Source organism: Phyllopteryx taeniolatus, chromosome 2 (genome assembly GCF_024500385.1).
Source record: "Phyllopteryx taeniolatus isolate TA_2022b chromosome 2, UOR_Ptae_1.2, whole genome shotgun sequence".
Classification (NCBI taxonomy): Eukaryota; Metazoa; Chordata; class Actinopteri; order Syngnathiformes; family Syngnathidae; genus Phyllopteryx; species Phyllopteryx taeniolatus.
This window is the reverse complement of record NC_084503.1, coordinates 14,249,323-14,276,310: the sequence shown is the minus strand read 5'-3', so window position 1 is coordinate 14,276,310 and position 26,988 is coordinate 14,249,323. Positions and strand designations below refer to the sequence as shown.

Below are 26,988 nucleotides of genomic sequence, written 5' to 3'. Positions count from 1 at the left end.
AAATGCATTATACAAAGGTTGAAGGGTTTTCCAGAATTTTGAGGGAAACTTTGGGGCTGCGTATTATAAAACCCCAATTCCAATGAAGTTGGGATGTTGTTAAACAAATAAAAACAGAATACAATCATTTGCAAATCATGTTCAACCTATTTTTAATTGAATACACTACAAAGACAAGATATTTAATGTTCAAACTGATAAACTTTGTTTTTAGCAAATAATCATTAATTTTATGGCTGCAACACGTTCCAAAAAAGATGGGACGGGTGGCAAAAAAGACTGAGAAAGTTGAGGAATGCTCATCAAAAACCTGTTTGGAACATCACACAGGTGAACAGGCTAATTGGGAACTGGTGGGTGCCATGATTGGGTATAAAAGGAGCTTCCCTGAATTGCTCAGTAATTCACAAGCAAAGATGAGCCGAGGTTCACCTATTTCTGAACAAGTGCATGAGAAAATAGTCCATCCATCCATCCATTTTCTGAGCCGCTTCTCCTCACTAGGGTCGCGGGCGTGCTGGAGCCTATCCCAGCTGTCATCGGGCAGGAGGCGGGGTACACCCTGAACTGGTTGCCAGCCAATCGCAGGGCACATAGAAACAAACAACCATTCGCACTCACAGTCATGCCTACGGGCAATTTAGAGTCACCAATTAATGCATGTTTTTGCGATGTGGGAGGAAACCGGAGTGCCCGGAGAAAACCCACGCAGGCACGGGGAGAACATGCAAACTCCACACAGGCGGGGACGGGGATTGAACCCCGCACCTCAGAACTGTGAGGCTGACGCTCTAACCAGTCGGCCACCGTGCCGCCGAGAAAATAGTCAGAAAGTTTAAGGATAATGTTCCTCAACGTACAATTGCAAGGAATTTAGGGATTTTATCTACGGTCCATATCATCATTAAAAGGTGAACATGATTTGCAAATCATTGTATTCTGTTTTTATTTATGTTTAACACAACGTCCCAACTTCACTGGAATTGGGGTTGTACATGGGTGCGCATTATACATTACAGTAAACATTACAAATTACAGTAAACCCCCAACGGGTGATTGGATGCTGCTTAAAAAGGACAACTAAAACACACAAAGAAAGTTTTGATTGACACAATAAAAGATAAATACATTTGACAGTGTTTATTAAGCTACTTAATGTGGATTACAACTATACAACCATATTGAGGGTTGTTTAATAAGGACCGAAATTGAGATAAAGCTCTTACATTGGCCCTTAGATTGGGCACGTGTTGAGTGACAACGTTAGTACACATTTTCCCAAAAATATGCGCATTCATTGGTTTGTCAGATAAACACAAAGTTTGGTGAAACACCACATTTAAGGACAGGAAATAGTCCCACAGAGTAAGGTCAGTTCACAACCATAAAAAAAATTTCAGTCCGTGAAATGTACTGAGACATTCATTATGAAAACAGAATTATCAGTGGAAATAAGTGGCAGATCTTTAAAAGCATTGTTCACCAGAACCACAGCATGAAGACATTTGAGACCAAAATATTTTTCACACAGCTGAAAGTTCCGTTTCTTTATATTCTGCCCTTATTAGTTGACAGGATTATGGTTAAATATATAGTAATATAGCAGAGCGATGTAAATTGAGAGGATTTACAATTGGTAGATTAAAGTGGAAGACTAATGGACAGTGATGGAGGCCAAATGCTGCCTTGCATCATCTATGACTTGCACTTTCTGAAGGCAGGGGAAGTGATTTTGCTCCTCAGCAACTGTCAGCTTTTCCTCTTCGTGGTCCACACTGATGATGACGACGATGGTAGTCAGACATGGCATGAGCACAGCTGGCCCGCTCATGGCCGCCGTTGAGCTAGCCCTGCTTCTGCTTTTTGAGGTAGCGAGCACGCTGGGACAAAGCCACTCCCATCATGTGTCTGCTGAGAATGCTGGCAGGGAGCAGAGATGTACTCACCCAGCCCTGCAGAGACAAATTACACGGTCAGCTGGTGGCCTTTACAAATGACAAATTAACATTCATTAATGATTTTCAACCTACAGGAGGAACAACTGTTACAACAAGGAAAACATGGGCAATTGTTATCAAATGCTACCAAGATAGTCCATTTGTAATGACTTGAGGTGGAAATACAGAAAAGTGTGCTTTGTTTAGCAGCTATGTTTGTCGTTGTGATGTTTGTTTCACTTAATAAATATTCTCTGGCTACATTTGACTGGATTCCATGAGTAATTTTTAACCCTTTCTTTGCATATTTAAAATTATTTTGCTTTCACCATGATCAGACATTGTTTTTGTACAAACCACCCAAGAACAAAAACAAAAAGGCTTACACACATGGACTTAAAGGGAGGAGCAGAGGGAAACAAACTACAAAAATCAATGATTAGAAATACAGCAGTGATTTGTATACAGTAGTGCCTATAAGTGACTGACACTAGTTAGTTGTAGGTAGTATTATAATCAGACCGACAAGTCGAGTTGTGTTGCAGTGGTGCCACTTATTAATTTCTTTCAAAATGACGCCACGTACCATGATGGCATGAGGCAGGTAGCCATTGGTTTGCGTCTGGAGGCCCACAGTGTTGAGCTCAGCGGCGACGTAACGCTCTGGACTCGGCTTGTCCAGCGTGGCCCTCCGGATTTTACTTAGCTTTGTTGCCACGAAAAAAGGCAGAACACTCTGCAAAAAGGGAATTCTGAGTGTCATATCAAATTACCAATGTGTCTCACTTCAAAGTTGTTTTTATTTTAAGTCACAACATGAAAAATATGAAATTAGCATTGGATTCCCCTTCAACATATTCAGCTACAGCAATTTAAACATTTGTACTGATACATTTGTGTTATTAAATGTATTCACAATAAAGCAGATTTGCTACCTGGATGATGATCCCTTTGCTCTTGTACTCAGCTTGTAACCCTCGAGAGAAGAAGTCCACAAATGCCTATAAAATACAGAATGGTTTGGTTGTGAATTAATACATAGAGGTACGATTGCAAAGGAAAAACATGAATATCCTCAATGAATCGCGATGAAACAACCACAAATTATGGCTCGAACCAGTCTGTTTTTACTGTAATCTTGACATGTAATATGTGATCACTGACTTGACATTTTGAGTTATATGTGACCATAATGAACGTTCGGTTCATCCACATCCATTTTCTATATCGCCTATCCTCATGCTTTTAAAATATTTTAGGGCAGTTCAAACATCACACCCACATAACTTTGCAACAGGTACGGTCTGTCCTGTTCTGTTCTTAATCTATCACAAACAGCAGAACTTGTTTCCTCCTTAGGCTAGAAGTGTGTGCTCTTCTTGTGGGCTCTTCTTGTGGTCATGTTGGAGTAGAGAAAAACAGGAACAGGACATATCCTGCTAAACCGTTTAGCAGCTAGACGTTAAATGTAAGGGTCTTGTCTTTACATGCTGCTGTTCTGTTGCAAAATGGTGTGAAAACTGGACATCAAAATATTTTTTGATATCTACAATAATGCTATTATTTTGGAAATCAAGGCTCCCAGGTGAACTGGAGCATATCCCAGCTGACTTTGGGTAAGAGACAGTGTACACCCTGAACTAAATGCCAACCATGTACCACAGGGTACATGCAGACATACAACCATTCACATTTATGGACAATTAAAGAGTCTTCAACGAACAAATCACGCTTGTCTTTGGAAAGTGGGAGGAAGTCGCAGTACTTGAAGAAAACTCGCGCAAGCGCGTCGAGAACGTGCAAACTATACACAGTGATACATCTTTAATAGGTTACCTAAATTGAACATGTGGATGCAGGGTTAGAAGCTGTTAAATCAAACCAAGATTAATCTGAAACGACCCATATTTTATTGGGCTTTTGACAACATTGATTTTTCAGGTGAGGAATGTTTATGCCTTGGCAGACATATTCCTTCTGCAGTGTTTTCAATCGAGTCTATGGAAACATAGCTACTAATGCCTTGGGCTCTTCGATGAAAATGCAGTGTTGGCCATCCTGCATTATCCTAATCCACAGGTATCAAACTCAAGGCCCGGGGGCCAAATCTGGCCCGCCAAGTCATTTCATGTGGCCTGCGAAAGCAAATTATCTGCGTCAACTTCCATGATTCTTGCTCAAATTCTCATAAAATAATAATTGTATCGTTGAGACATTGTAAGCATTTTCTGTTTACAGTAACTTGAACAATAGTTGAACTATTATCCTTGACTTCCGATTTCAAAACTAGGTATCCATCAATTTGTTGTGTGCATGTAATATTATGAGGTGACTAAACATTTATATGGTTTCACAGTCAACGGCCCTCTGAGGGAGACCTTGACTACAATGTGGCCCGCGACAAAAATGAGTTTGACATACCTGTCCTAATCAATCTCTCTGTGTGGCATAATGAAAATCATCTATGCTCACACTTATTTTTACTTTTGGATTTGGAAACAACCTTGGATGCAGAGTAGATGGTGAGCAGAGGAACAGGGTACATGCCACTTGCAGAAGAGATGTTGAGTATGGCGCCCTTCTTCCTGAAATCACAACAGGTGACTCACCTTCAGGTACTGTTATTTAACCAGTACACTTTAAAAAAAGCTACGAAAGAACCGATACATGCAAGAATCAAACAAAAAAATTAAATAAAAACCAAGGGCTTGTGCTGTGTATGCAAATTTACATTTGGCTATACAGTGAATAGCTGGAAACAAACTAGAAATAATTTGAATTAACGCATTTACGTTTTAAAAATTGTTAGCTTTGGCAATAACAAAAAAATTGGATCTCTCACCTCTCAGCCATCTGAGGCAAAACAAGTCGTGTCATCTGGCAAGACGATAATGGGGACCGATAGAGAGAAGACAAAATGTAAAGTCCACAAGTCAAAAAACCAAACAAAAACAAGGTTCAAAATGTGTGTTTGTCCATTTGTCGGTGTGTGTGTGTGTGGGGGGGGGGGGGGGGGGGGGGGGGGTGTTGTGTCAGGTGAGACAAATAGATGGTGACAATTATAGCTGTAGGAGCAGTTTGAAGATTTAAGACTAAAGACTATTAAAGACTAAATTACAAATTTTGTTAGCTTAAGTGTTAAGAGAGCAGGTGGGTTCCTGCTCTGGGAAAAAACAAAAATGGAGAAGAGGAAATGACAATGCTTCAAGTGAATCCCTTTTGTTTGTGTGTGTTCAAGATTCTAGATGTTTGGACACAGACAGACACACACAATTACAGTACATCTAAAAAAAAAAAAAAGAACAAAAACACGTCTGACGAAATAAGACATGGGACAAAGGAAGGAAGAAAGAGAAACTGGCAGCTCCAATCCTTCAGCAATGTGCTGTCATACTAAAAGCTAACATGAGCTTGGTTTTACATCTGTGCTCCTGTTTGTCCATCCCCTTGTTTCATTATTAGTTTCACATTGTGTCCTGTCATGGTCCTCCTGTGTCTGCCCCTCCTCCCCCTCAGTCTGGTTAGGCTGAGCGTATTTGCTAGTTTGCTGGAATTGTTCAGTCTACAGGTACTTCTCAAATTCAATAAAATAGAATAGTGTCAAAAGCTTAATTTAGTTAGGTAGTTCAGTTCAAAAAGTGAAACTCATAGAGATGCACTACACAGAGTGAAAGTTTTCATATTTTTAATATACATGGATAATGTTGATGATTATAGCTTACAGCAATCGAAAACCATCTCTACAAACTATAATATTACGTAACAATCAATCAATAAACAATGAACATGATCTTTGACCTCTGAAAAGTATTTATATATATTTATATACAAGTGTTTAATGAATCTATATAATGTATGAGTACTGAAATAAATTAACTTTTCTACCATATTCTAATTTATTGAGGTGTACCTGTATGTCTGGTTGATGTCTTGATGGTGAGTCTTCCCATTTTGCTTTTTGATTCTAAACCTCCAGTGCTTCTTTCAATTAATAAACCTTTTTGAGTTTGGCCTTGCTTCCCACACTTGGGGCTTCTGCGTGGCTCTGCCATCACCATGCACCATGACAGGCTGAGGTCTGTGCTCTATTGTGTGTTGTTATAGGTGTGTACGTTTTTATTTTTGCAGCACTTACCTGGCACACTGATGTTATATTGACATTGACCAGCGTATCAATGAACTGAAACAAGGATAAAAATAGCATGACATTAATTGTGTGCATTTGTACATGTGAATGTGGTACCTGGGGTGATCTATTCAGAACTGTTGATAACATACATGCTAATGCTATTTTTACAGTGTGATTGACTTTTGCTTCCTTCATACCTCCAGGAATAATTCTCACGCGCTACTAAAAAACTAATGAATAAGACACTGACTTACAGTATCCAGATTGGGAACGTTGAGGAAGAATTCAGGGTAAGAATAGGAAATCCCAACATTGTTCACTGTTGAAATTAAAAAAAGTAATTATTTCTCCTCAAAGCAGCCTGAAGGGGGCAGCAAAAGGCAACCAAAAAAACAAAAAGAAAAGGCACCAGTTGGTGGCAAAAAATTTATTAAATGGATAAAGCACGCACGTGTGCTGATGTTGATCAAAACTGACCTAAGCGTTATGTGACATGATGGTAGTAGATGGTGGGATCTTACCCAATACTCCAATCTCAAGTCCTGCAAGTCCATCTTCAATAGTGGAATATATATTTACTAAACTGAAGTCTGCTGCAACGGTTTTTGTCTCCACGCCACATTTGCTCTCTGTAGGTATGAAAACACATGCACATTTATAACTATAAAGTATCAGTTGAATTTTTGACCCACTATCACATTTTTAGTATCAGCAAGTGTGTCTAAACATCTGCCTTCTAATATACAGTATGTGGGAGAATAAAGGCAAGATACCAGGCACCAACAGGAATATGAGTGTTTACAGCCAAAGAGAGGCTATAAAAAATACTCCTTAATCTATGAGGAAACCCCTCCTCTTAAAGGCAAAGTAAAGTGAAGCACCAATCAAAACCACACATTTTGCTGCATTGCAATACATTCTATAATTTAGTTACTCGTCATTCATCTTTGCTCAAGTTCAACACCAAAACTATAATTAAGGCCCTGTATAAATAATCAGTGAGCTTGCAATGACTGAGATCTAGGTTCACCTGCACAAGCAAATGGGGTCCTAGTGGTTTTCAAAAATTCACACTGCTGTCTTCTAACATTTTATTTAGCTACATGCAGTGCACTTCTGCAGCACTGTATTTTTCATACAGCTCTTTTATTGAATCACTTTCGAATATGCAGGTGTAGCTAATTCTGTGGCCAGTGAGTAAACTAATGTAGAGCCTTTGGTTGAAAGCAGTTGTTGAGCTCCATTGACTACAAAATGTGGTGTTAGCACAATAAATTATATCAGGTACTACTTGGAAAAATACAAGTTTACAATAAAAAACATTTCCTTTCAATTTTAGGAAAATATACAACCAGAACTTATATGTATTACTTACCAATTGCTTTGGATACTTCATCCAGCTTCTCTTGAGACCGACTAATTAGCACAATGGAAAAGCCTCTGCGTGCCAGCTAAAAAAAAGTACAGCATTATAATTAGTCCCAGTAGTTGAACAATATAGAAATGATATTTCACAAAGCATGTGTGTGTGTATACCTCCTCTGCATAAGCTTTGCCGATCCCATCTGTTGCTCCCGTCACAACTAAGAGATAAAAGAATAAAATAAATAAAATGTGACTATCCATCCACCCATCCATTTTCTGAGCAGACCTCACCAGGGTCGCAGGAGTGCTGGAGCCTATCCCAGCTAACGAGACCCAATTACAATTTGGTAACATTTTGTGAGGTCAAATACATGCATAACACGGAGATAATTTACTCATTACACATCAAAACTGCTCCTGGAAAACAAATAAAAATAAAGCAGTGAATGAAACACAACCCCTATAATATAGCATTTTAATTGCTCAGTACAGCTTAGTCCAACAAACATTTAGGTTCATTTGACTCTGGCAAAGTTCAGCATTCTACTGAGTACCAGTTCATTTCTATGACCATGATTTGAACAATAACCATACAGTACACTGAATTTATGTAACGTAAATTAGGATCACACAGTGATTTGTCTGCTTTCTCGCTCACATTCTTTTCTCACAGTTTACGCTCATAAAAGAAAGCGTATAAAAAAAAATTCACATTGGTACCAAGAGTACACTAACATAGTAGTATATTTATAGCAGGTCCCTTCATATAATTCAAACCTCTGCCTAAAAGTAGCTCATGGACGAGACAGGAGAATGAGTTTGACTCTGTGTTCCTGTGTTAGCTACAAGAACATCTTACTGAGCAATATTTATCATATTTTGGCCTTTTCTTGTCTTGAAAACATTTAATAGGAAGAGGTTCCAACAATAGGTGGGCTCAAAAGCAAATATCTAAGGGACCTCTAGGGGCTGATAATAAGCCATTCAATTTGAGAGACGCTACAATACAATGCTAGATTTGTGATTGGATAAATGAGTTGGGGGCTGTATTTTGTGTGTGTGTGTGTAGGTAGAACTTCAACCTTCTACCTTTGCCGCAGGGGTGTGGTTGAGAGGACAACTAGTTTGATGTTTTTTTGGCATGCTTACAGCAGAACGTCTCAATTAAATGTATGCCAAAACACAATAAATCATACATCAACTAGAAAGTTTATATCCACATTAAAAAATATATATACTTTTGCCACATTACAGAAAATCGCAAAAAGTGAGTTTTTACATGAATAACAGCATGTATGTGAGGGTCCACTGTACAACTAACATCACAAGAGTATTTTTATTCATATTGCAGCAGCTAAAATACAGAATTGTGTTATTTATACACAAAAGCCTCTCTTTATCAGCCATCACATAGCCTCGGCTGCACCCCTTTCCCATCTGTGTGGTCTTTTAGAGTACAGATTGTGCTGAGGTGCCAAGCATCCTCCTGGGCTGCAGCACGATCAAACATAAGCAAGAGAGTGGGACCATGATAGAGAAAATGACAAACATCAACACAAGGGATCCTAGGGGCAGCTAAAAATAGCAGAAGAGTGGGAGAGATTCTGCAGGCACAATGAGGAGGGAAACAGAAGATGGGTTATTTTAAGAATGAACTGTTCTATGGAGGGATAAGGGGATTTTTTTTTCCAGCTGTATGCATGTTCCTTTCATTCAAATAAGTGTTTTAGGAGCTAATCACTTACCCAAATTTACTGTAGTTATGCAAATAAAATTTCAGTTCACTATCAAAAGGGAACTGGGAACAAGACAATTGCATTTTTATCTGCATCAAAAAAAAGGAACAATTATTTCATATAGCCAATTTTATGTGAACAGGTTGTTAGTGCGTTTTATAACACCACACTAAACCACAATTTAAATGTGCATGCATTACATACACGATTGAAGGAAAATATTCCATTGCTTTTTGTCATAGCAAAAATGTTGGGGAAAGTAATATAGTTCGTGTTGAAAACAGGAAATGTTACAATCATATCTCAAGTGAGGCATTTTCATTTTCCAGCAACAGAAGCAACTGTGTAAATTAGGCTACAATAATTACCACGATTCCAAAATATTTTCAGGGATTAAAGTATTTATGTGAGCAAGTACCGCACATCTTTACAACACCAGAAGAGGCTTCATGTCGACTTTGTGCCCTGATTCATAGATGAAAAAAATAAATAAATACAATTTAAAAACACACCTTGAGGACTATCATCGGGTGTGTGTCACTGCTGAAAGGATTGTCGGTACCCCCCTACCCACCCTTGAGGACTTGCACGCTGCCAGAACTAAGACAAGAGCGTGCAAAATCTTCTCGGACCCTCCACATCCCGGTCACCAGCTCTTCCAGCTCCTTCCCTCAGGTAGGCGCTACCGATCAATGCAAACTAGAACTAGCAGACATTCCAACAGCTTCTTCCCTCTTGCAATCAACTTCTTAAACACCTAACCTACAATTCCATTGCAACATGCTGGCAATTTGTTGTCTTTTGTCACATTTCTGTCGGGTGAATTCTATATTACTCGTGCACTCACTGTAGTCGTCTCACCACACTGCACTATCTGATATCTGTTGTTGACCAATACTGGCCACTCACGCCAGAGTAGCATCTGCTCCATTTGCACACAGACTGAGGAGTATCAGCAACATTTGCACAATCAACATTGTCCCAGACTATCGTACTACTCGCTTGTCTCGGCGCCCTTTGCACAATGGTCATTGAACCGGACTATTGCAATATTAGTCATTTGAACTGCTCTAAGGGCTACAGGACTCTGCATCTTTTTGAACAATTGTCCAAAAAAAATAAAAAATGTACCGCCATTACCTGATAACTAGCAACCCTTTATTGCTCAGTGACTGTTTTTTGTCAATGTCTTTATGTCTCAAAAGTGTTCTGTCAATTGACTCTCTGTTGTCGTACTAGAGCGGCTCCAATTACCGGAGACAAATTCCAAATAAAGATGATTCTGATTCTCGTTGCCGTGCGGCTCCTCAGAAATGATGCCGGCTTTTATGAAAGCTCGAACAACAGTGCAAGCAGACACGTTAGCCCAAGCATCCACATTTCATTCACAAATTGTGCCGTAACTCGCCTGGCGCTGCCTACTAGTCTTAGCGAAGCTGTGTTCGCCATCTGTCATCCATCGCTCCCATGCCGCTCGCAACTTCACTTTGAACGCCCTGTTTACAAGGATGTCCAGCGGTTGGAGTTCATTAACCCATTGCTCGAGTTGGTCTTCCAACTCACGCCACCTCGCCTTCTTTTTTCTTTTTTTTCCCCACGGAAATGCAGCTTTGTCTTCTTGACTTGGCGAAGCTCATTTTCCTGCTTCCTCAAGTTGGTCTTCCAACTCAGGCCACCTCGCCTTGTTTCCGCGTTTTGTTTTTCTTTTTCCCCCGCGGAAACTCAGCTTCGTCGTCTTGACTTGGCGAAGCTCGTTTTCCTGCTTCCTCCACTTGCGGAGGAATTGATGGATTCGTTGATCTTGAATTCGTAGGTGCAGTTTTCGACTGCGGTCAAGCCAGCCTCCACTCGTAAAGTAGCAGTCAAACCAGCCGCCTCTAATATTGTTCATACTAGGCATTACGGTAATAGGTCGCCAACTCGTGGCGAAAGACACCTTCAAAATAAAAGCTTCCCAATAATACGGACGTCAGTGGTCTTCGGTTAAGGAATACAACCAGCAAAGTTAATTTGAATCTTGAGATATATTTTAAAAAATTTTGTTTATTTGATATCTTGGGAAAAATAAATGGTAAATGGACTGCACTTATGTAGCACTTTATATCATCACAGTGCCCAAAGCGCTTTACAAAGCCTCACATTCACACACACATTCATAAACCAATGGGCGCTGTCAGGCCCACTGGGAGCAAATTAGGGTTCAGTGTCTTCGACATGCGGACAGTCGTAGCACGGATTCAAACCTGTTCTACCTACTGAGCCAAAGCCACCCCAACATAATCCCATTGGTATCGCAAGACAAGTCCAGATCTGTGTGACAGACCACCAAGGACTTTACTAAAAGAGGTTTGATGAAGACCTGATATTGTATTTCAAAATAAAGGTCTCCGAAAACTAATAAACAAAATTTTTTAATGCATCTCAAGATTCAAATTAACCTTGCTGGTTGCATTCCTTAACCGAAGAGCATTGACGTCTGTATTATTGGGAAGCTTTTATTTTGAAGGTGGCTTTCGCCGCGAGTTGGCGACTTATTACCATAATGCCTAGTATTAACAAAATTAGGGGGTGGCTGGCTTGATTGCTACTTTACGAGTGGAGGCTGGCTTGACCGGCGCTATATACCTACTGGGGTCATGCCTTTAGCGTCCTCCTTCATGCACACCCTTCCTCCTTTACGTCTGCATGCTATCCTCAGCCACGTCCGGTTTTCCTCTGTATAAGCAGCGTGTCGGCAGGAAATGCTCCCAGTCAGTGAAGCGAAGCGCTCATCACACAAAACATTTATAGATTTTGGAACTCTGTGCACACATAAGGCGCGCCGCATTATAAGGCACCCCGTCCATTTTGGAGAAAATTTACGACTTTTAAGTGCCCATTATGGTTGTGAAAATACGGTACTTGATTGTTTTTATTTTTCATTTTAATCTTTTTTTTTTTAACGGTCATTTTTTTATTATTAGCATCAGGTCTCATAAAAATTCCTCGTTGTGAATGTACCTTTGACCGACAATGGCAATAAACTCAATTCTAATTCTGATTTAAGAGTGGCCTTTTATTGTGGGCTGTCTAAGGCGCACTTTTGCAATAATCATGCTGTCTAAACAGCATCTTCATATGCCACACTTGTGAGGTGGAAGAATTATCTTGGCAAAGGAGAAGTTCTCACCAACAGATTCAGACAGATTTGTGAACAATATTTGAGAGAAATAGGCCTTTTGTGTACATAAAGTCTTAGATTTTTTTTTTTGTTCAGGTAATGTAAAATAGGAGCAAAAACAAAACCGTTACTTTTATATTCTTGTTCTGTACAGTGAGAACCGACCTGCAGTCCCAACCTGTGAATATGCAGCACGCCAATTACATGTTGAGAAAGTTGTACAAGGTGTGTTCACACATTAAACATGCTGCAATTCAACCATACATTATTCACATGCAGTCTGAAATCATAGCACCCGCATAAGATGCATAAGAAAGGGTTGGTTTAGAAAGAGGTTAGTTTTTCAGCAAATGACAGGATAGGTTTAAAAAATAAAAAATAAATATTTTGTTAATAGGCAAATTAGAAAATGAGCCACAAATATGGGTAGATGCACTGCATAATTCCACCCCCCACAAAATGTCAGAAAAAACCACACCTTTTTGTTTGCTTTTTGTCACCTTTTTCATGCAAAAAAGGCATGAAAAGGGTGACAAAAAGCAAAACATTGTAGGTGGGGTCTGGTGGGATTCCCCGGGCCCCCGCAGAGAAGATTTTGGATTTAAACTAAGCAATCTGGAAGACTGAAGGGGACAATAAGGAAAAAAAATAATTTCTTCATGCAGAAAAACATTTCTTTACAGTGCTCAAGTACATGTTGATGTAAAAATTTAAGATTAAAATAAAATTTGCCTAATTTTTTTTGCTTTTATGTTTTGGCCTCCAACTTGAGCCAGGCCCACCTCCACCTGCACCTGATGCCTGCTTCAAGCTGTGCCACATGAATAGCATCCTCTTCTTCAAGCACTCTCATTCCGGAAAAGAAGTGACTAAAATCAGTCACTTCACTACTACTACTTTCACTATTACCAACTTCAAAGGCTAATCCCAAATGCATCCTCCAGGAAAATATTAATATTATAATAATATTTTTCTGTTTTTATTGGTCATTTCTGAATTTGAAATTAGTTCATTCTGTGTTGTGACAATCGTTAACATCGCTCAATACATTTAACACTAACATCCGTAAACTAATTAGATAATTGTAGTCACGTTTTGTAATGAATGAAGCATGAACATCAGTTAAAAAAAAATTACTAAATAAAATGTGAATGTGCAAATTCTGATGCTGTGTGTGTCTATGCACAGTCAAAACATCTGCATGGTGTTTTCTCAAGTTATAAGTGAGATGAAATATCCACGTTTGGGCAGACAGTGCCAGACAAATACTACAATATATGAAAGCTGTTGTTTTTGTTCGTCCAAATGTACGTACTGCGCCGTTGCTTTCATGGTAACAACGACCTTCCCAACATGGCTGCCACGTATGCACGACAATCAGCGGGGCAGGCTTATCTAGTGTGAATACCTATGTCCGGGAAGCCCAATGGAAGACGTCGTGTGAGGTCATGTGACTTGCTTGTGTCGGTTGATTGGTGAACTAGACTTAAACGTCAATCCAATGTAAGTGCCAGTGACAGCGCCCGATCCGGAAGACGGAGTCTCGTGCAGGAAATAGTTGATCAACAAAAGTAGCAAGCGACATTTAGATCATTGTAACAGAGTAAAGGTACCGTTACTTATTAACAGCAGAGGCGGCGGATTTTTCTGGTCTCGTCAACTCCTGTGACTTCGAGCGCACAGGCGGAACCTTAGGCCGCATATTAGTCTGCCGCAGACTAACATTCAGAAATGACATCAGTGTGTGGATGGCGCATGTGTGGAATAGATCAAGCTGCCAGTGTTCAAGGAGTACGAAACAGCCTATGAAGACAGTGACGGCGACCCCCCCCTTCCAGGAAAAACTCATCGGATCTATAAGATTCACGTAAATGGCCTATTTTGAGTTCAAAACAGCGAATTTCGACGAAAGGCGACTGATTTCCATGTATGTAATAAAAGTGTTGCCTCAGATAAGGAGACTCACGAGTCGGCTTCAACTCCAAGACAAATGTGCAAAAGCTACATTATCATAAGCATTCTCCTTCACACGCATGCATGCACACACACACACACACACACACACACGCACGAACGCACACGCGAAAAAATAGTGGAACCAAGGATTCAACCGCTAATGTGAAACTCATTTATGAATGGCTTAAGTCCTGTTACATAATGAAGCTGTCGGCTCAATCACATCCACTTAAGTCAGGCAAAGTTTGTGAATGAGGGAAGCAAACAAGGCTAACGGGCTCCTTTGCCTCACTGCGTATCCTGAATTGCTCTGCATGCGTAATCAAAATTGTAAATAATAAAGGTCTGATACACTTCCATTTTTAGCTTCGCACAAAGAGATGAAAGGAGACTTCAACTCACACACACAACCTTGTCGGCTTCTCCAGCAGTCTAATGTGCTCTATATAGATCAATGATAAAATCACCTCATTGTGTCACCCAGAACATGTTTTGATCACCATTTAGTGGTTGGTAAGCAGAATTACTCAAAAGCTACAAAACTGATTTCTATGTGGGAGCTACTAGGGTGAAAACGTAGCTCACATTACTTTCTTGTTTTGATCATGTTTATTGTTTACAGCGCCAGAGGTCATTCAAACCCTCATCTGTCTGCACACTTTACAGAGGGACCTGTTTATGATGAGTACTAATCCCCCAACTCTTTAATCAAATCACAATCTTTTACAACAGTTTACATCCATTGCCAAAAGGCTGGCAGCAATCCCATTCTGATGTATTCCAAGTATAATCTGTATTTGCTGTAGAAAGAAATGTGAGACTTGAGCAACACGAACCACGACAAAGATCTATTATGTAAGAGAAACAACAGGACCAAACAGGCTCTAAATCAGTGATTCTCAACTGGTGGGTCGGGACCCAAAATGGGTCACGGAAACATTTTAGCAAAAGAGACTAGGCTTTACACGATCAGGGTTTTTGGGGCCGATCAGCAAGTTTTAAAAAAACGATAACCGATCCGATCACAAGATGGAGCAATGAGTCTATTTACATGACTTGTTCATTTATTGTACATGCTTGTGTACTGTATACTGTATTCATCCATCCATCCATTTTCTGTACAGCTTATCCTCACAAGGGTTGCGGGCGTGCTGGAGCCCGTTCCCAGCTCAAATTATTCTCGAGCATTTTAGACAAAAGTTAAAACACCAATGATCTTCAGGGGGCATTCAAGGATTGGCGACTGACATCAGTTTAGGTCAAATCGACATTACAACATGACAGAAATAATGGGTGCTAACTTACTGTAATTAAATTACTTTATTGTAATTAAGTTACTTTAATAAATATTGTTAATGACATGCTTACTCTAACTTTCTCACTGTCCCAGCTATATGGACGGGTGTTCTCCAGAGTTCGAGTCAGTTTGACTGCCCCCCCCCCCCGCGTTGCTTGAACGCGGCATGCTCCTCGTGTACATTCTTCAGGTGGTCGTCAAATTTGTTGTGTTGAAGCATTTACATGACGTTCGCCACGACGTACTTCAGTTGTGCACAGACTGCAAATAACTTACGTGTTGTTTGTCTGAGACACCGCAAAATAGTCCCACACCGATGACGTGTTTTTTCACTGACAAGATTGAAAAAACATTATTGGCCGTCAGATAGTTACAGTACTGTGCAACAAGACACGTGACAAGGCTAAAAATAAACTAGCTTTTTTGGATTCATATGCGACGAAGATGCGGAGTTAAAGGTCTTGTGCGGAGCCGATCAATGACGTCATTGATCAGATCGGCGACTTATGACATGAAGCCGATCAGCATAAAATGCTAATTGTCGGCCGATACCGATAACACCGATCAGATCGGCGTAAAGTCTATTAGAGACACGTTGAGGTTACACAATACGTTTTCCAGCACTACAAGAAGGCACCAGCACTTAGCACAGTTAGTGTTTTACATACAAATATTTACTGTAATTATGGCTTTAGTACCATGTTAGCGTTGGTTAAGTCACAGACTATGGCGCATTTCGATTTGCATACAAATGTGGGTTACGTCGCCGCTAGCAGTAAAATATTTAACGGAAATCCCAGGTCAAACTTGCCTGTTATATTGAAAATAAATATAAAAGGCATGCGTAAGAAACGTCATTGCTTGGGGCATTTAAACCTTTGAAGAATTTCATGTTTATTATTAGAATATTGAAGACATACAAGACCACTGATAATCTCCCTCGATCTGGGCCTCCACGCAAGATCTCACCCTGTGGGGTCAAAATTATCACAATATCGGTGAGCAAAAATCAAAGAACCACACAGGGGAACCTAGTGAATGACCTTCAGAGAGCTGGGCCCAAAGTAACGAAGGCTCCCATCAGTAATACACTACGCCGCCAGGGACTCAAATCCTCCAGTGCCAGACGTGTCCCCCTGCTTAAGCCAGTACATGTCCTGGCCCGCGTGAAGTTTGCTATAGAGCATTTGGATGATCCAGAAGAGGCCTGGGAGAATGTCATATGGTCAGATGAAACCAAAATAGAACGTTTTGGTAAAAACTTTACTTGTCGTGTTTGGAGGAGAAAGAATGCAGAGTTGCACCCAAAGAACACCATACCTACAGTGAAGCATGGAGGTGGAGACATCATGCTTTGGGGCTGTTTTGCTGCAAAGGGACCAGGACGACTGATCTGTGTAAAGGAAAGAATGAATGGGGCCATGGATCGTGAGATTTTGAGTGAAAACCTCCTTCCATCAGCAAGGGCAATGAAGATTAAACGTGGCTGGGTCTTTCAGCATGACAATGATCCCAAACACACCGCCCGGGAAACAAAGGAGTGGCTTCATAAGAAGCATTTCAAGGTCCTGGAGTGGCCTAGCCAGTGTCCAGATATCAACCCCATAGAAAATCTTTGGAGGGAGTTGGAAGTCTGTGCTGCCCAGCGACAGCCCCAAAACACACTGCTTTAAGGCCTCTTTATACTCCCGCGGTCACGTGACCGACGAATTGCCCCGCGCAGCACCTCTGCATAGCTTACCGCGCACCGGACAAAAATGGTTTCTGCGCGTCGAACGCCGCGGAGATCATCTCTCGTGATTGCTCCGTTTTAGTCACATGCTGTGATGACATACCAGCGTGCCCTTGGTTCTACACACCATCTACGTCGCCGCCTTCTCGATCAATTTTGTAGCATAATTAAACGTATCATCTGGTCATCTAGGTCATTTGTGCTGTCGCGGTTGCCATTGTTGTTCCTTTGTTCCTTGTTACTGAAAGGAAAGTAAAAACGGCTACCGGAAATGGCAAAAAAAAATAATTCAGAGGAAACTCCACCCTGTGGTGTCCTATCCAATACCAGCCATAGCGACACCCCCGACTTGGAGGAGAACTGCAACACACTTTCAAAACAGCGCGTGTGGGTTGTGCTCGAGTATAAAGGCAAACTACCCGAGGGACAGCCGCAGTGACGTCAGCGCGGTCGCAGTCCGTGTGAGTGTAAAGAAGCCTTTAGGAGATCTGCATGGAGGAATGGGCCGAAATACCAGCAAGTGTGTGAAAACCTTGTGAAGACTTACAGAAAACGTTTGACCTCTGTCATTGCCAACAAAGGGTATATAACAAAGTATTGAGATGAACTTTTGCTATTGACCAAATACTTATTGTCCACCATAATTTGCTAATAAATTCTTGAAAAAAAATCAGACGTGACTTTCTGGATTTTTCTTTTCTCATTTTGTCTCTCATAGGTGAGGTGATGAAAATTACAGGCCTCTCTCATCTTTTTAAGTGGGAGAACTTGCAGAATTGGTGGTTGGCCGACTACTTTTTTGCTCCACTGTATCATCAACGCAGCACTCGCAACTGAGGGGGGGGGGGGGGGGGAATACTGTGCCACAACAAGAGCTGAACGATTAATTGCATTTGCGATAGTATTGAGATATGATAAAACGCAATTTTCTAGCAGGCAACAACACTGCAACGTCGTCAGCCAGCCACCAGGGGGCAAACGTATATTTAAGGCTTCATTAAGCACTGGCACTGCGCTCAGTGGCCAATTTCAAATTAAAAGACTAATATGACATTGCTGTCCAATGTAATAATATAAGAAGCTTTTATTTTGAAGTTGGCCCTCTCAGCACGTTGGCGGAGAGGCGGCGTGTCACGGTAAGACACTATTAACAATCGTTGGAGCGGCTGCCTTGACTTCAACTTTTCGGCTGGCCTGACTGCAGTTAAAAAAATATATATAAATAAATTTTAAAAAATACCCAGAAGTAAATTGAGAGGGAAATCACAACTGTCAAGTTCTTTGCCGTTTGTGACCATGCACAAGTGACCAAAGGTCAAGCAGAACAACGAAAACATACCATCCTTGACAATTCACTGTATTGACAACTGGGATTTTCAAATGAAAAGTCAATGCTTGCTGCCTAATGTTATTGCGTTTTTTGCATAAACTACATTTGCTTCCATTAAGTTGCAATTCGTGATTATACTTTGTAACAGCATATTTAGCCCTTGGCAAAGTAGAATTTTTTTTATTTATTTATTTTTTTTAAGTTTCACGACCGTGAGCGACGACTGGTAAGATACATTGATCGAAAAGTTTTGTTCTTGAATAGAACACGAAGCCTTCCATAAACCTGCCAGACAAGCTTTATGCGGCGTTCAACTTCACTGCTTGTATTTCCACACACACCCAGACAAGCTTTATGCGGCGTTCAACTTCACTGCTTGTATTTCCACACACACACATATATATACACATATACATATATATATATATATATATATATATATATATATATATATATACATATAGATAGATACACACATGTATAAACTATGAGAGCACTTTACCTAAAAGACCCACCTGCCCATTTGCCAAGTTTAGCGGGTGACACAAGCAGCCCGTTGCCCAGCACCCACACCTTAATCCCGACCAGCAGCCGGTACACGGAGCACAGCGACAGCCAGGCCGCGGTCACAGCACCGAGCCAGAAGAGCGGCGTCTCCACGGCCCGCAGCAAAACAGCTCCACTGGACGACATGCCTGCTGCCTCAATAGCACACCGTTTGTGTTTCCTGACGATGTAATACGAGTCCTGCTGAAAGACAAGTTCAATTAAACGATACACCAAAGTGCAAGTAGATTCACAAGGATATAGGATGTAACTTCCGCGTTGGTCGGAACTTGGCTACCTGTGGTTGGATATTTTTCTTCTTCTGCTATTTTTTAAACACTGTATAATAGCTATCTAAACAATACTGCCATCTAGTGCTCATCGCGGTCACCTCAGCCCTTCAGAGCTGTTGCTAAACGCTTATTTTGTGAAATGTCGCGAATATTTATGGGCGCCCCTGACAAGAAATTTTCCCACTTTTACGTGTCATTATAATTCATTTTTATACTTTTCTCCATCAAGTATGATAATAAATGGATCGTGACCTCAATCTCAAGCAGTATGGAAAATGGATGAATGGTTGGATGATGATCAGGTGAGCGTTTTAAGAATTTGTGAAAATAATTATTTGACTTTCATCATTATCATGATTTCGTCATCATCATTTACATAAATTTTAAACTGGTGCATTACAAGTACAGGGTATTGCAAAAGAGAAATCGCCCATTAAAAAAAAAAAAAAGCTATTAAAAAAAATGTAGTTAAAAAATACATTTGCATTTGTGTTGAGCGGCAAAATATATTGTGATTTTAGACTTCCTTTTTTGTTATTATTAAAATATACCTACATATCCAGTGTTTAGTCAATGTATTGTATGTCAGATTGATTTTTTTTAATTATGATTTTAGTGTATTTAATTCACACTGCACTTTCCGTTCAAGCTACTTGTACTGTTCTGTGTCCTTTCATAAATAAATCAGAAATGTGTGTGCGTACATAGTCCCATGCAAAAGTATTCACCCCCTTAGGGTTTTTACTTGTTTTGTCACATTACAAACTCTAATTTAATTGATTTCTTGATCTGAGCTTCAATTGATGGATCTGGACAAAATAGTCAAAGTTTTGAAGAGAAGTGAGAAATACATATATAAAAAAATAATTTTTAAATAGAATAAAATTGGTATGTGCACACCTATTACCTCCATGAAGTCAGTACTTTGTTGCGCCACCTATTGCGGCTGCTCTTCCAAGCTCCTTTGAGTTTGACAGTCACTTGTAGACTGGTACCGGTTTTGCTCAAGAATATCACTGTAATTTAGCACCAATCATCTTTCCCTCGACTTGGACCAGTTTGCCAGTCCTGTTGCACACATCCCCACTGTCCATGCTACCACCATGTTTCACTGAGGGGATGGCGTTCTTGAGGTGATGAGATTGGATGGGAGTGCACCAGATTTAGCGTTTTCCTTGATGGGCAAAAAGATCAATTTTAGTCCCATCTGGCCAGAACACATTCCTCCATACATTTCAGGAGTCTCCCTTTTTGAAACCCGAAAATGTGCCTTCTTATTTTTAGCTGAAAGTACCAGCTTTCTTCTGGCCGCTCTTCCATAAAGCCCAGCTCTGGGAGTGCACCCTTTGAGGAGTGCTTCTATGGACAGATACTCCAGCCTAAGCTGTGGAACTCTGCAGCTCCTCCAGTGTTGTTTGACCTCCAGTATATGCTGCCTCTGACAAATGCCCTCCTTGCCTGGTCCGTGAGTTTTGGTGCAGGGCAGCCCTCTCTTGCCAGGTTTGTTGCGGTGTCATATTATTGCAATTTCATTATGATGGATTTAATGGTACTCCTCGGAATCATCAACATTTTTTATATTTTTTCTAACCCAACCCTGACTTGTGTGTGTGTGTGTGTGAGATGTGTGTGTCTGTGTTTTTTGGCAACTTGCACAGTACAATATACGATACAATTCTTTATCCCAATTCAACAATCTGTAGAATGTCTTTTTCCTCCCTCTTTTCCTTGTCATTGGTTCATTAGCCATACACCAGTGTTGCTACTCACGGCAAAACTGATCATAACAGTGGATGCATTTGTAACGTCCACTTTTATTTTCATTTCATTAATGTCTTCCCCTAGTCGAGAAACATAAAATAAAGTCACATCTATACTTCGGAATTTGTTATGAGTAATACTGGCTCAATCAGTGACACAAGCATTCACTAAATGTAAAAATTTTGCTTATTAAGGATATGAAGAAGGCACGATCGACCTAAAGCATGGTATGAAAATACCTGCAAAACCATAATGTGGGGTTTTTATCCAAAACTTGATTCTTATTTATTTATTGACTCTTATGATTTCTAAAACCTGGAAACTGTAGACGTGTGAGTATATCGACGTACAACATACAATGCAGCCAAGTGGAGCAGACAGCATGGGTCCATAATGTGAGCAAGAGCGTTATATAAGAGCATTGCTTCTAAAAATAGAAATGCAGCAATGGTAAACACGAGTCTAAACAGTTCGCCTCAGAGCTTTCAAAGGAAACCTGAATGAAATTTAGATTAAAGCACCATCTCGTCCATAAACAGAGCAGCTGTGATCATAACCACAGGCGCTTGTAGGCACATACATGAAAGCAATGGTCCTCATGCCATGTGTGAGTGAGTGTGACTGATAAAGTCATCTCTCTTTGATTTTGAAGGAACGATACATTTATGTGCATTCCCAAAGGTGCATGAATTAAACAAAAGCCCTTACATCGAGTTATTCAGCGGAATTGACTGTCTGTTTATAGACAGTCACTTCTTAGTTTGCCATTTTTGCTTTATTTTCTTTTTTATTTCATTTTTTAGGGGATTGATTTTTTTATTATTATTATTACATTTTAAAAGGCTAGGTGTGCACAGCCATCTCTGCACAAAGTCAATTCAAGTGACCACAAAATTTCAAAAGCAGTTTGCTTTAAAAAATAAAATAAAATCAACAAAATGAATAAAACAACACACAATGTATGAAGGGTTTTTGAAATCGTTTATTTATATTACACCTTCGATGGATAATGATAATCCGGTTGGTTACTAGGATTACCAGATATTATCATACATACAGTACATATGGAAAAACACTCCAAGGTGCGGACTTGCCATCAAAATAAACAAATGAAATGGCCTACACAGTATTTAAGGCAGTTTAAAAAAAAACATTTTTAAAAAAACAATAGGAGATAAAAGCTCACAGGCTTTCATAACCTTGTACTGTACTCTACTAGGAATACACATTTTCATTAGATACATGGTAATATTGTTATTTTTATGAAAAATGTTCATTATTTATACGACGCATATCATTTTTTACATTCTCAGCATGGGTGTGACCCTGTAAGTATATGTAACAAAAAAGATAATTAAATTTTGCAACACAAATTACATATACAAACCTCATATACCACAAACAAATCATACACACAAATAATATTCACACCCTCATCAACACGCATTCATTTACTGATACAATATCAGCTCATTGTATCTGGTCGTTCCATAGGTCTTTACACTTTCATGGTCACAAAACAAATAATAAACACATAAATAAGAAAATGACTTATATTAATAAACTATGATTTAAAAAAAAATCAAATAATGCTCCTTTCTATAAAATATCTTCAGGGGTATTTCTTAGCCCCACTGTGGTACTTACCATACAGTGTTTCCCGTTTGAATGTTTGTGCGTCACTCCTTTTTCCCTTTCTTCTATTCCACGGTCACCTGTCCAACAAGGGCAAAAACAATCCCAGGTCACACACATGCTTGGCATAAACCTCAAATTCTTAACATGGACACAATGTCATGAAATTACAGATAAGATCCCTTGTGTTGTGAACCTCTGTGTCCTTTGAAATTTTAGAGCAGAAAATATCTTACCTTTACAAGTCACATGAATAACAAAAATACAGGAAAGTACACAAGTACATCTCATCTTAATCCTGTAAACTCCCTTGCCAAAAGCCAAACATACAAATGAGACTCAAAGGTCACACAAGAAAAGGGGTTCCTGGTGTTTAAATGTTTGGAGCATCGAAATTACGCTTGTTTGATAAATACCAAAAAGTCATAGTTTCAAATCTGCTCTATGTTTTACTGATGTGTGTCAATACAACATGTAATAACAAATAACAAATAATACAACATGGCAATAATGAACCTGCATTGTTTTTAAATTTTGTGATTTGTCAAAAAAAAAAAAAAAAAAAAAAATAGGCATACCATATCCTCTGAAAAAGCGGATATGTCAAAATACGATCAAACATTCTTAAAGAGTTGTTACAACAAAGATGCTATTGTTGCAATGTCCAGTGAGGATGAACCCCAAAGTAAAGGACACTAAACATTTGATTTATATTTAATATTTAGCTAACGTAAAAGTATACAATTATAAAGACAGGTTTGGCCCTTACATTGCTCCTTGCAGCATTCCCATTCTGTGTTTCAACTGGTTTGAGCCATACCCGCCATCATCTCCAAAAGTGTGTGTGGAAACCTGTGGGATAAACAGTAAAATGTATCCTCTTTTAGCATTACAAATATCACTGAAAAAAAATACAGTAAATACAAAAAAATGCAGAACTTAATAAAGATTGAAATATTGTATATTCCGGTAACAAAAAAAAAAGTTTACCAATTGAATATGTTGAAATTGTAGGAGTGGATTAAAATATGACATTATATATCCGCGTCAATGGTTTCGAGGCCTTTAGCATCAAGTCAGAAGTTGTTTAAATAAACTGGTGACTGATGCTATGAGACACGGATGAGTGTTTGTGTATCCTAATTAATTTTATGATAAATTAAACAAAAGTATCAACTCTTTTGGATCAGTTTGAGTGTACGTTACACATACTAATGAAATCCCAGCATTTCTTAATATTACTACCCGTAGGTTGGTGGTGTGGAATTGATTCTGCAAAATCGCTGAGCAAAATGTTAGTCCTGTAATGTTTTGGGTTTTTTTGTTTGTTTTTTTACTGTTACATTATTTGTGCAAGACCATCTGTCCCACATCTGCTCTTCCACCACAACACAAACACACAATTTGCATGATTTAAAAAATCACACGCATCACACCTGCAAGCCATACACACGCAAATAAATCATTTAACATTTAAGGTATACAGTATAATGTCCCTGAAAGGTACTGCTGACTCTTACGGTTAGGAACATACTCTTATACCATTTTGGCCTTGGACTGGTTACAAAGCGTAACTAGGACTAGAAATATTAATTAGCCTACAGTATATGAGGTACACGGGGGCAGATACCCCTGTGTATGATGGTTGTGTGTAACTAGTTTGTCTTTCACTCTTAAGATCAGTGAAGATTCAAATATTACAAGGTGTGTGTGTATGTGTATAGCAGTGTCACTCCTCAGGCCCAAACAGTTATGATGTATAGCGAGGCTCAGGCTGTTGCCGTCCTAAGCCTTGTTGCACGAACTGATGGAGCCTGCTCAGATGAAACAGCGATACGTCTTCTAAGACAACCAGAACAGTCCAGTTGCGATCAATTTAATGCCCTGAGAATGAAATGACCTGGATGAATGAAAATATTCATAGGCATGTTGTAAAGCGAGGTTCATATCCTCCACAAATGCTTTTTGGGGTAAGGGCTTCCCATCTTCATGTATGCACAGCAAGCCCAGACCGCAAAAAGATTTGTGACGGACCACTCCCGGATCCACTTCTTCTCCATGACTCCTCTGGTCTTCATCATCAATATTATCATTATTATTATTATTTTTAATTATTTTTATTATTATGGTTTAAGAAGTTGTGTGTGCATGTGTGTGTGCCCACTGGATTGGCACTGCTTTTCAGCCAAACATTGTCGTTGTTAAAAAAAATATTTTTTTTTTAAATCAATAAAAGAAGGCGGCACGGTGACCGACTGGTTAGAGCGTCTGCCTCACAGTTCTGAGGGCCGGGGTTCAATCCCCGCCTGTGTAGCGTTTGCATGTTCTCCCCGTGCCTGCGTGGGTTTTCTCCGGGCACTCCGGTTTCTTCCCACATCCCAAAAACATAATAGTTAATTGACAACTCTAAATTGCCTGTAGGTGTGACTGTGAGTGCGAATGGTTGTTTGTTTGTATGTGCCCTGCAATTGGCTGGCAACCAGTTCAGGATGTACCCTGCCTCCTGCCCGCAGTTAGCTTGGATAGGCTCCAGCACGCCCGCGACCCTATTGAGGAGAAGCGGGTCAGAAAACGGATGGATGGAATAAAAGAAGCGTTTTGGACTTTTACAGCCGAGGATTTCCTGTGATTCCATTGGACAGAACGTATTGTCACCGACTAATGAGGATGCTGTGGAAAAGAGCACCCACAAACAGTGGGTATTGAGCACCTGACGCTCATATATACACTGTGACTTAATAGTAGCCATATTTGACAGTCTTGTTTGCTATGTTGTGTGTGGTTCTGGAGTTTTAGTTGTTCAACTCCATCTAAAAAAATGTGAGATGAAGTGCTCAAGCCAGAGTCCAAGTTTTATGTCAACTGTCTAATTTTTTGGGGACTCCAAAGCCTAAAGCAAAAGAGGGGCCCCACCCTCTGTCTCTGTTTCCACAGGAGCCGTCCAAGCCTTTTCATGCGTGTATGCGTCTTCCAGCCGTTCACTATCCAAGCCCCCTCCCCGCTACACCCCTCCCCCCCATTTGTCTCGAGCTCAACGGAGCCAGACGCCACTGACGCAGCACACGGCATGCCACTTTCAGCAGTCACGACTCAAGCCTCCTCGCACACAAAGGGACAAAAAACTACAAATAAGGACTCAAATGTCACTATCGAGCTCTCTTTGAGGCGGTGAGCAGCTTTTTATTTGATTATTTCATTTAGGTTATACCTAAAGCACTTCAATAAGACGAGGGGTCTTTGCGATCACGTTTGAATCAGTAAAAAAAAAATTAAAAAACGAAAAGCACTCCAAAAAAATACACCCTAAATGTATATTTTGAATTAAATGGAAGTGCATTGAATGTATGTGTAATGCCCAGAGTGGCGTGTCATATGGACCTTGTGGAAAAGAGCACTTCAGCACTACAATGGCAGGATAGCTCCCCACTCGTGACACAAAAAAATAATAATACTCAGAGCAGTAAAACCCTGGTTTAATAGCTCAGACTTCCATTAAGGAGCCGACAGCAAACAGCAAATTGCCAATGCATGCAGCCATCGTCATATCTACCCATATTATTCCTATAATAGGGTGATTCCCTTCTAGATGCAAGCACAGATCCCAAACAATCACATTTACATCTCTGCTACACAGAACAATGGCATGAATCAAAACTGAAAATTGCACAGATGATGCAAAATCTGAAAGATAGAAGAGAAAGCTTTCCACAATACTCACCATGCAAGATTCGGGAGCGTCACCATGCAGGGGAAAAGAGAAAAATAAAAGTGGTCTCTGCTTTAAAATGTGCTCGTGCTTTTCGGTTCTTCCTACAGTGCACACACTGTACTCTTGAATGGTGTGCCTTTTATAGGAGTGATGCCCCCTATCTATTTCTGGATCACGATCCAACCCTGTTTCTATTTTTAGCATGCGCGTGATGAAAAAAAAAGAAGAAAAAAAAGAACGCTCGCAGAGGTTCCTTGGAGGAATTTCGTGCGTGCAGCCTTCATCACCCCCCACCCCTTCACCCTCCTCAACCCCCATCCCACCTTCTCTCTCGTGCATTCTTCATGCGCGTGCACAGAGGCGTCTCCTCAACACAATGTGTGGAAATGCATGCTCATCTTC

General features: G+C 40.0%; 1 protein-coding gene and 1 long non-coding RNA gene across 2 annotated transcripts; both read right to left on the bottom strand.

Annotated features, from left to right (window-relative positions):
* Nucleotides 1-1,125: 1,125 nt before the first annotated feature.
* hsd17b12b (hydroxysteroid (17-beta) dehydrogenase 12b) lies at nt 1,126-19,501 on the bottom strand. Its single transcript, XM_061762158.1, has 11 exons — nt 19,158-19,501; nt 7,603-7,649; nt 7,442-7,517; nt 6,588-6,695; nt 6,321-6,385; nt 6,073-6,117; nt 4,780-4,814; nt 4,441-4,522; nt 2,873-2,938; nt 2,524-2,673; nt 1,126-1,952 (listed from the first exon to the last, which is right to left on the bottom strand). The coding sequence occupies exons 1-11, from the start codon at nt 19,333-19,335 to the stop codon at nt 1,845-1,847; spliced, it is 960 nt and encodes a 319-aa protein (XP_061618142.1). The 5' UTR covers nt 19,336-19,501; the 3' UTR covers nt 1,126-1,844.
* Nucleotides 19,502-22,204: 2,703 nt separating this feature from the next.
* On the bottom strand, nt 22,205-26,883 carry LOC133471955 (uncharacterized). Its single transcript, XR_009786456.1, has 3 exons — nt 26,596-26,883; nt 23,647-23,729; nt 22,205-22,957 (listed from the first exon to the last, which is right to left on the bottom strand). It is a non-coding gene; the product is annotated as an uncharacterized LOC133471955 (long non-coding RNA).
* Nucleotides 26,884-26,988: the final 105 nt, after the last annotated feature.